The sequence below is a fragment of the Elephantulus edwardii genome, unplaced genomic scaffold, assembly GCF_000299155.1.
Source record: "Elephantulus edwardii isolate Elephantulus edwardi_28Jun2011 unplaced genomic scaffold, EleEdw1.0 scaffold00071, whole genome shotgun sequence".
In the NCBI taxonomy this organism is placed as follows: domain Eukaryota; kingdom Metazoa; phylum Chordata; class Mammalia; order Macroscelidea; family Macroscelididae; genus Elephantulus; species Elephantulus edwardii.
In genome coordinates, this window is record NW_006399821.1 from 5,852,179 (window position 1) to 5,862,812 (window position 10,634).

The following is a 10,634-nucleotide window of genomic DNA, read 5'->3' on the forward strand; positions in this document are numbered from 1 at the left end:
TAGAGCAGGGTTTAGGGCTGTTGTGCATAGGGTCGCTATGAGTCAGAAACGACTCGACGGCACATAACAACAACAACAACAACTTTCCTGGTAAGAACCATACTTTGCAGAAACACACGTTTAGAAGAGAGATGGGTTTATTATACGTATTGACTGTTAATAGGCACTTTGGACTCAGATCTAAAGGTTTCTCTATATTCTGTTGTTGTGTACCATCGAGTCAGAACTGACCCATAGCTGACCCTCCAGAGAGTTTCAATTGCATGAGAGGAAATTGCCCATCTTTCTTTTGCAGAGTAGCTGGTGAACTCTGTGTGCCTTTGTGATTGCAGCACAGCTTCTTGCCATTTGGCCACTAAAGCTCTCTATATATATTACCAAGAGTATCTATCTATATTGGGCAGTTCTGCTACCAATTCAAAAGCAGGCAGCTTCTGAAAACTGCCTGGGGGATGAGCTATCAAAAGGTTCTGGCTTGACAGCATAAAACTTGTTGTTGATTGCCTTTGAGCCAAGCACAACTCATAGTGACCCTATGAACAAAAGGACTGAAGCCCCTCTACAACTATTGATATTTATCAAAGTTCATAGAGTTTCCAGAGGCATGTGGTTTAGGAAGTGGATGCCAGCACTTATCAAAAAGTAATGTATTTGACTGCTGCGTAGTGTGTTCTTGCTGAAATACTCAAACACTATGAGTTGTTATGTTGTTGTTAAGTACCGTCGAGTCGCTTGTGACTCATAGCGGCCCTATGCACAACAGCCCTAAACTCTGCTGTGTACTGTCTATGTGTAAAACTCCATTAAAGGATAAATTATTTTATTAAGGAGATAGGATAAAGGTGAAATACAAATTCGACCCTACTAGAAGTTGTGACCTAAAGTGTCACCTTTAGATTTACAAAGGGTGGGGTTTATAGACCTGAGATCCTATAGAAAACAAATTATTCTGGAAAGTTCAGTGCTTCTTCACTTGTGACACTACATCTAACCTTATCCAGCTGTGCTGACAGTCAACAACTTCAGCTTGAAGGCTCGAGTCACCAGGTTTTGGTCATTCACCATCATTCACCAGGTTGTGGCCAGATACATTGGCTTGCCTAATCAGCATTCCCCTTATGGATTTTAAGTTCCTGTGGGAATTTCTAGCAATTCACAGAAACTGAAGACATAAACAGGAGTGCGAGGACTGAAGAGAGGAGGGATCATTAATGTCAGAGATGATGGAATGGTACAGCAATTAGAACATGTGAAACATTGTTAACCCCTGACTTATAGGAAATAACCTTGTACTAATCATTACAAAAGATCTTATTCATTTAACTTCCACTAACCGTTTCTGAGACCTTATCTTGCACCTTTTCATCCCTTTTGTCTCACTATTTCATCCTTCATTAAACAGGCAGAATATCAGCAAAAGGTGCTATGCTATTTGAGTATACTCAATTAGAATGTTTACTACTGAGTAGGAGGAAAAATAGCACTTGTCTTAGGTACCAGGAAGAAAAGAAACATAACCACTTCTGAAGGCAAGGCTCTGGTACTCTGTACAAAAGCAGGCTCAAGTGCCAGTCATATCTAGGATACTGTAGTGAGAGTGAGGACAGTAGGGAGGGTGACTCATTCTGAGGAGTAGTTCTGTGAAATATATAATATTAATACCACCAACCTGACCACAAGATTTTAATTTAATTTAATTTCAGCACCTAGAAAACACCAGGTAAATATGTATGCAAACACATTCACACATATGTATGAACAAGTTCTTAACCAGTTACATCAAAATTACGTCTCTTACACGTTCACTCATCAGGTCACTTTGGGCTGTAGGCAAATGTAAATGTCAAAGGAAAGGGTGGGAAGGAAGAAATGGCCAATAACCAATGACTCCTGCTCCTCATGGAGATGAGAAGCGTCCACAGAACAGAATGCTGTTTGTCTTGGCATACTGAATGAAGAAGAGGAAGGGATGGTCGGCACAAAACTGTCGGGTGATCCTTGTAGAGCCTGGCAGCACTATGCCAGCAGTGGCAGCCACTGCCTCTGTGCCTTCCTCATTAACCTCCACAAAACTCTTGTGCACAACCTGGGATAGATACAGGTCTCTCCTGGAAGACATTCCAGAAAAGTCTGCTTTGCTTTGGACAAAGGCATCGGCCATGCCCAAACTGCAAAGGGCATCCTTCATGTCATAATTCTCCTCCAGCTTGAATCTAGGAAGGTAGACTAGCATCTCTTCCTCATCAAACATGTCTGGATGTGTCCATTCCATAAATTTCTCATAAGTAAGTTCTTTTTCAACCTAGTAAGAAAGAGATGAAGATTTTAAGATCTACAATAGCATTGAATATCTTCCTGGCAAACTATTGTTCAGCACATTTCTAATAGTGGTAGTCCTACTTACAATGATCTCCAGTGTGGCAGCTTGAAATGAGGGAAGTGCGTGTGAATACTATATTTTAAGTTCCATTTAGGTTTGTTTTAGCCTAAATAGCCATATGTGGCTATCATTACAGTATTGGACACCAAATCTCTAGAGGAAAGCACAAGAATGCAAAACCATTCACCTATAAGATGATTCTCCTTTTCTACCCTTGATTTTTCAGCTTCAGATCTACCTAGTGTCAAGACACTTACACTAAGGTTCAGGTCAGATTTAGTGTGTCAGAAAAGAATTATCCCCTCAGAGTTTAATGTTCTACCTCATTGAAGGCAACATAACATGGGATGCTGTAGGAATACCTTATCTTACTCTGCTTCCTTCCAATGACTTCAACCATTTTAGGTTGATTTTAAGTAAATAGAGTGTCTCTCCTTTGTGGTTTTCCCATTCTCCACTGCCAGTGCCTTTGCTCAAGTACTTGTCACATCTTTCTTGAAACGTCTAGTATCTGCTGTCTGATCTATCTATCTATCTATCTATCTATCTATCTATCTATCTATCTATCTATCTCTGTCTTTCCTACCATTCTCCACTGAAGCCACAGGATTTCCTTTCTAAAAAAACCAAGTACTCTCCTATTTAACAGCCATTGATTCCATAGAACCTTGCGGCTTGACAGAGAGCTTCAGCAGCTACATTTAAGATCCATGCGATTTGTATTAGAGAAAGTTAACACAGATCTGCTTTCAACAGGACACAGCTGTAAATAGTAAGACTACTATGCTAATCTTTGCCCGTGGCTAACTCTGAACATTATAAACAAATGCCTTAGTCACTCCATCGTCTCCAACCATCCAGTGACCCTCTTACACAAGCACTGTCATCATCTTCCTTGGGGAGGAACAGGCTGAGAGAAAAGATATCACCTTCTAAGTCCGTATCCATAAAGAAGTCACCTTCTAAGTCCATCAATTCTGACTTGACTCCAGCCCAACATAAGTCCTTTCTAGATAATAGTGTTATCTGAGCATTGTCAATATTCACAGCCCCATCCCCACTGGATTTAGGTGGGCATTCCAGATAAGAAGGCATGTGGGCACATGAGCTAAGGAAACAGTGGCAAGATCAAAATCTAAAAGCTTCTTTCATAAAGGGTTTTCCAGGGTTCAATATGATAAAATATACACTTTGACTCCTCAGAGAACAAGAGAATATTCACAAACACCTTTTAATTCACAAATTACCCTCTATGTTTGGGAGTATCTTGAGAATCTAGGGTATCAGGAAACAATCTTTGGGAAACATACCTCTGCCTCTGAATAAAAGTCTATCTCTAACTTTAGCCTATTCCTTTCAGCTTCTCCTATATTTACACGTCTCCTTCTCTTGCTCTTCCTCTCTTGTATGCACACCCTCAGAGGTCTCTGCACACACTCCCTGCCCAGGCTGCCTTCTCTGCCCACCCTGGACCTTGCCTTCTGAACTCCACACCCTTTCAAGATTAGGTCCAACATTACAGCCCAGAAACACTGTAGCTCTCCTGGGTGCTTCCCACTTTCCTTGAACCTCCAACCACTGTACATGACGCCTGCACTGGGATTATTTCTTTATGACACTGACCCTCCATATTACATCATGTAAGCTTGAAGACAGCAGTTTTCTTTTAAGAATCTTTTCAATTACAAAAGTAATTTCCTTTCTTCAACCAAATTTTATAAAATTAACATTGGGGAAATTTGCTGTCAAGGGCCTCTCCAAAGTATTAAAGAACAACAATGTCAGTTTAAAGACTAGACTGTATCTGACCCAAGCCATAATATTTTCAAGTGTTTACTACTGCGTCTGAAATTTGGACAAGGAGTAAGTATGACTGAAGAACAATTGATGCCTTTGAAATGCAGTTTTGATGAAGAGTACTGAATATCGTATGGACTGTTAAAAGAAGAAAAAAGTCCATCTAGGTGGAAGTGCAACCAGGATGCTCCTTAGAGGGAAGGATGGTGAAGCTTCAACTCTCATGCTTTGGGCATGTTGTAAGGAAGAATCAATCCTTGAAAAAAGACATCATGCTGGGAAAGGTAGAGAGTCAGCAAGAGAAGACTCCCAATGAGATAGATTAACACAGTTACTATTATATGTGAGAGTTCCTGAGGATTTTGCAGGGGAGGACAAGATTCAGATCTGTTATTCACAGTGCTGCTATGAGTGATAGAGTAAACTTGGTGGCACCTAAAAACAATAGCATTGATAGTTTCTTAATGTGTCTCTCAGACTTTTCCCTTTGTGCTTATAGAGAGCTCCTTGTTTTATTTGCATGGTTTTGTTATGAAAAGGCAGACAGAATGTGTAAAGACTAGGAGTAGAAACACTAAAGTCTACCTCATGAATTGGGAGAATTTTAGATAAGGATTTTAATTTCCTTATCTGTAAAATTGAATAATGAACCATTCCACCTTGCAAAATTGTGTTAGAAGTACACAATTTACTTAGCTTTCTCATAAAGAAGAAGGTTGTTTACAGCACATTTACCAAAATAGGCAGGGCAATCCAAACATCATTGTGGAGCTATACAAAATATTACCAGTGTTCTACAGGGCAAATTGCTGCAAGAGATGCTGCTATTCCAGAAGGTGTGCACATTTAAATTTTTAATAAAGATTGCTAGACTAAACCCTAAAACAAATGAAAGATCTTTTTTGCTTTTCTTCACTCATAATGGATATTACCAATCTTTTTACATGGTAGAGCCAGACTAGCAGCATAGTACATAACATGTTGGACTGACAACCAGGTCAGTAGTTTAAATCTACCATTTATTCCACAGGGGGGGGAAATGACAGTTTTCTCGCAAAGATTTCAGTCTTGGAAAACCAATTGAGGATTGCTATGAGTTAGAACAAACTCAAAAGCAATAGGCTCTTTTGGATTTTTATTTCTATTTCAGCACAATTCTACCAACACAGATCATTGACTATTTTAAGATTCATTACCATGTTCAAAGTGGTGTTTTCATCTGGGAGCAGGATGATCATATTTAGCTCTTTCTTGACATAGGGAAGCATTAGAATCTGAGTGAATATTTCTCCTATATAGGTTATTTTGAAAGTAGATATTTTAAACATCATTTGCACAGGTTTCTGCTCATTCTGTAAAGGAAATAGATAAACATTGCCTTCAAACATGGCTCAGATTCCACACACAGAACATATTCAAAACAGTAATATCTCTGCCACTAGAACTACTTTCTTGCCTTCATTCTAGGCCAGCCCCTTTCTTTGCTACTTTTTCTTTTTTAAGTCTACCTCCAAGCCCTGGAGGCCCAGGGCTTAATGCTTAAACTTATTTTCTATGGTGACCTCATCCAGGTTTTGACTTTAAGAGTCACATCTCCAGCCCAAGATCCCTTCTAGACAGGACTACCTACACCTAGACATCACTACCTGCACTGGACATGGGGAAGAACTTCTTGCTGGAACACAGAGCTTCAAGTGGAGAAATAAGTTTTATTAAAGAACATGTTGTTGATGTTGTTATGTGTCATCGCGTTAACTTTGAATCATAGTGACCCTATGAACAATAAATCTGTACCTTGTTCTATGCAGCGCCATCCTCATGACCACTGATATCCTCAAGTCCATTGGTTCACTACGTCCACCCATCTTGCTCAAGGAGTTCTGCTCTTTCTCTGATCCCCTACTTTTCCCAGCAAAAGGTCTTTTCCCAAGGACTCACCCCTTCTGACAACATGCCCAAACTAGGTGAGTCTACTTCGTTGTCTCTAATAACAGAAACATCCTGTGTGTTGTGTGTTAACAAAATTGCTCTATAATTAAAATTAAACCAAAAAAGGGGAATAGATTGGCTTTAGTGAGAAAGAGTAAATAAATAATACCTTCAAAGCTGGAAAAAGTAAAACTTTATGTCCATCCTACATATGTGCCTTTTATTTACCTATTTTTTAAAAAAACTTTGTGCTTCCGTCATTATTTAGAAAGAAGACTAAAGATTATTCATATGCTTAGTACTGATTGAGACCGATCTCAAGTAGCAGTCATTTGGGATTTTTAAATTAAATTTTTTATTAATAATTTTTAATGCAACATATATATTTTTACAGCATATTCTTTCCATTTAATGTTTCCCCATTCATTCATTGTTGCACATTTTCTTCCCTGGCCACACCTCCCCCCAGTTTGTTTTTCTTTTTGAAGAAAAAAAAATTCTTTCATTGTTATACAATCCATCCAGTCCACTGTCCACTTTAATATCCATTTCTTTTTCTGTAATTTTGTCATTAAAATGATACCTAATCCTATATTCTTTTTAAACAGTTCTCTCCCTCATCCATTGCAATGCAATATTCATTACTTATCCCCTTTTTTCTTGGGTTCCCCCCAACCCTGATGTCAGTCCCATTTTACAACAGTGGCACTATTAAATATTTTTCCTTTTGTGACTGTCTTTTTGCAGTGTGAGGTAAAGGAAATGTCATTTATCACTACAGTATCCTTGTGGAGAAAAGACAAAGTGCTGTGAAAGCCAAGAGATGGGCCATCAAAATTGGACTTAAGGAAGATGTGAGAGAAAGAAAGGAGAACCTACAGACTAGTGAGAAATGATGGAGACAGGGCCAGACCAGACTGTTCAGGGCCTCATATACCAGCTTGACCTCTATTTCAAATACATTGGGAAGGGAGCCATGAAGAACTTTAGGCCTGAAAGATATACCACCAGACTTGTGACATACAACCAAAAACAGCTAGAATAGTACATTGAGAGAGAACTGCTACGTGTCCAGACTGGGTCTAGAAGAAGCCAGACACAAGGTATATCTTTGCTGATGTCAGATGGTTTCTGGCTAAAAGCAGAGAATGTCATAAAAAAATGTTGCTTTGCATTTGATTATGTGAATCATAATAAACTAAGCTAACCTTGAGAAGAACGAGAATTCTAGAACACTTAATTGTGTTTATATGAAACCTATACTTAGACCAATAAGGTATTTTCTGAATGGAGCAAGGAAACATAGCATAGTTTAAAATTAGGAAAGGTGCACATTCTTTCTCCATTCCTATTTAATCTGCATGCTGAACCGAGCTTGTGAAAAGTGAGGAAGACTTGAAACACTTTCTGCAGAAGATCAAAGACTATAGCCTTCGATATAGATTGCATCTCAATATCAAGAAGACATAATCCTCCACACTGAACTTATAAGAAACATTATGATAGATGGAGAAAAGACTAAAATGGTCAATGATTTAATCTTAAATTGGATCCACAATCAACATGCATGGTACCAGCAGTCAGGACATCAGGAGACATATTGTATTGTATTGTTCTTTGAGGGACCTCTCCAAGTTACCAAGGAGCAATCATGTCGATTTGAAGACTAACATGTACCTGATTCTTAAGATAGTCTTTTCAATCACTTGTGATGCATCTGAGAGCTAGACAGTGAACAAGGACAGAAGAAGAATTGATGGTTTTGAGATGTGGTGCAGGAGAAGAGTACTAAATATCCATGAACTGCCAAAGGAACAAATGGTATGTCTTGGAAAAAGTGCAGCCAGAGTGTTCCTTGAAAGCAACAACGGTGAAATTTCATCTCACGTATTTTGGGCATGTTGTCAGGAGTGGCTATTCCTTGGAGAGGGAGATCATGATTGGAAAGGTAGAGGACCAGTGAAAGAGAAGAAGAATCACCCTCAATGAGATGGGTTGGTACACTGACTGCAGCAATGGGCTCAAATGTATCAGAGATAATGAGGATAGCATCACAGGATAGGACAGTGTTGATAGAGTTGCTATGAATCTTGCTGGATTCAGGAAGCTTATCCAAAGGCCTGGGAAGAGATAATTACATAAGAATAAATAAACAAAAGATAGCAATATCTCAGGTTTGTTATGGAGTGCAGATGACGCCAAAGTGAAATGTAGTGAAAAGTTACTACATATTATAAAATCCAGTATGGACATAAACAACGTTTCCAAGAATTTCTTTCTTCTTGTTATTAGGTGCCAACAAATAGCCACCTTGTGAACAACAGATGGAAACCTTATTCTATCCTTGCCATGTTCATGATCTTTATCAGGCGTGAGCATGTTGTTACAATCATTTTGTCAATCTGTTTTGTGGAAGGTCATTCTCCCTTTCACTGACACCCTACCTTTCCCAGTATGATGTCTTTTCCCAAATACTATCCCCTCTTAACAACATACCCAAATATGAGTGACAAAGTTTCACTATACTTGCCTCTAAGGATCATCCTTGTTTTGTTGTTAAGAGCACTCAAGTTCACTGCGACTCATAGCAACTCCAGGAACAGTAGACCTAAACTCTGTCTTAACCTGTGCTTCCTCACTATCCTTGAAATACTTGAACCCATTGTTCTAACCACAATATCAATCCATCTCACTGAGGATCTTCCTCTCTTTTGTTGATATTCTACTCTTCCAAACATGATGGATGTCCTTTTCCACAGACTGATTTCTTCTAACAACATACACAAAGTCTGTGAAACAGTTTTTCATCATCCTTCCCTCCAAAAAGCACTCTGACTGCACTTTCTTCAAGATATACTTATTTGTTATAAAATAGTCACCTTGCTGATTTTAAAAGGTCTTTCCCTGGTATCCTTTTTGTCAAACGGGCTGTCCCAGTTCCCTTTGAAGTAGACGGCATTCACAAGAACCAGGTTAGTCATTGAATCAATTACACCTGAAGACAGTAACTCTGTGATTTTACCTGAAAAGTAGAAATAGAGAGTCAGTTAACGTGAAGAATTCTCTGACTCCTGCATTAAGACCTCCATATTCAGACCACTCCTATAGGAGTTGAGGATGTCAGGAGAAGGATCTCATGGTCTCCCACATGTCACCATATATAGGGTGTCTGTCCTTAAGACAACGAGCTTTAGTGAATAAACTCTTGCTAGTGAGAAAAAGGTTTTAAAATAGGGATACAAACTATCAGCTGGTTCATGGTATAAAGGTGTATTAGTCTACTTCCACAAATATTATAGTCTTAAAAACCAAATGAAATTGTTCTACTCTGTTCAAATATTTTATCCAATTTTTTCTGTTTATTGAGATAATTTCCCAATAATCTTGATTCTGCTTGCTTTTCTTAATGCTGCTTCCATCTGAAAGAACATCCTTCTGTTAGCCTTGCTTTTCCTCTTGTAGGCTGCCAGAGAACAGTAGAGCAGCCAACACACAAAACTACTGTTTGCATGGCTGAAGGGCATTTCACATGCCTGAAACAGGAATTCTGGCTCTGCACCAGGTGCTTCTTCTTCTTGAGTTTCCTCTTCTTCTCTTCCGGAGAGAGATGAAGGCTATCCTTTGCTGAGAGGCATATTGGCATGCAGGGATCACTGCCAGAAAAGCTACTCTGTTCAAACTTTTTTTAAGTTGAAAACAGGTTTTGTGGGTCCTTAAAAAAACCATCATCAGTAGGAAGAATCTGAAGTAGGGTATGAAGGCTTGGTAAGAAAAATGTTACAATTCAAACAACAAATAAATAAAAATTAAACAACAAGATATGTGTATTTTACAGGGTGAGTTGTCAGCACATTTCAGATAAGAAGGAATGATTCAGTTCATGACTTCAAAAAAAGTAAGTAAAGGTTGTCAGAAAGATGTGAGGCTGTAGTAAGTATATAAAGAAAAGATTCGACTAAGAAATGAAGAGAGAGGAGCTAGGAGGACATGCTCAGGTACTGGCTGGTTACTACATACAGTGGGGAGGAAAACCTCTCTAATCCTTCAGTGCTCATTGTTCTTTATGCCAACTGTGTGTGGGCTGGGAGGAGGGGAGGGGAGGCTATACTCTTGTAGATTGTATTTTTTCCCCCTAAAAATATGTATTGAATTCCTCTACTTGTGAATATCACACTGTTTCAGAATAGAATTTTCTCTATTATATTAATGAGGACATCAGAGCAGGGTGGATATTAGATCTAATAACTTCTGAGTCATAAAAAAAGACTTGAATAGAGACTCAAGGGATTAATATAAACTTTGGTCACCTAAACTACCAATAAACTTCTAGCCTCTTGAACTGCAACAAAGCAAATTTCTGTTCTGTAAAGTCATCTACTATATTAAAAAAAAAAGGAAGTAAGCAAAACACAAATACAACACATTTACTGCCATCAAATGATTCTGACTCGCTTTTCTGAGAAAACACCAAATGGCTGATGACGCCGGTGCAGCGGGAGGGCCTGGAGGCCCTGGGATGGGAGCCCGC

The 10,634-nt window shown here is 38.9% G+C and overlaps 2 protein-coding genes across 2 annotated transcripts in view; both read right to left on the reverse strand.

The window, feature by feature from the left end:
* Positions 1 to 1,897: 1,897 nt before the first annotated feature.
* Positions 1,898 to 10,634, reverse strand: part of LOC102875126 (serpin B6-like) — a 17,958-nt gene continuing 9,221 nt past the window's right edge. Inside the window, exons 4-6 of the mRNA XM_006888712.1 lie at positions 8,986 to 9,128; positions 5,374 to 5,529; positions 1,898 to 2,302 (exon numbers count right to left, since the gene is read on the reverse strand). Coding sequence (XP_006888774.1) covers positions 1,898 to 2,302; positions 5,374 to 5,529; positions 8,986 to 9,128 — 704 coding nt within the window. The remainder of the gene's footprint in view (positions 2,303 to 5,373; positions 5,530 to 8,985; positions 9,129 to 10,634) is intronic.
* On the reverse strand, positions 9,510 to 9,749 carry LOC102874725 (40S ribosomal protein S27-like). The gene has a single exon (XM_006888711.1). The coding sequence runs from the start codon at positions 9,747 to 9,749 to the stop codon at positions 9,510 to 9,512; it is 240 nt and encodes a 79-aa protein (XP_006888773.1).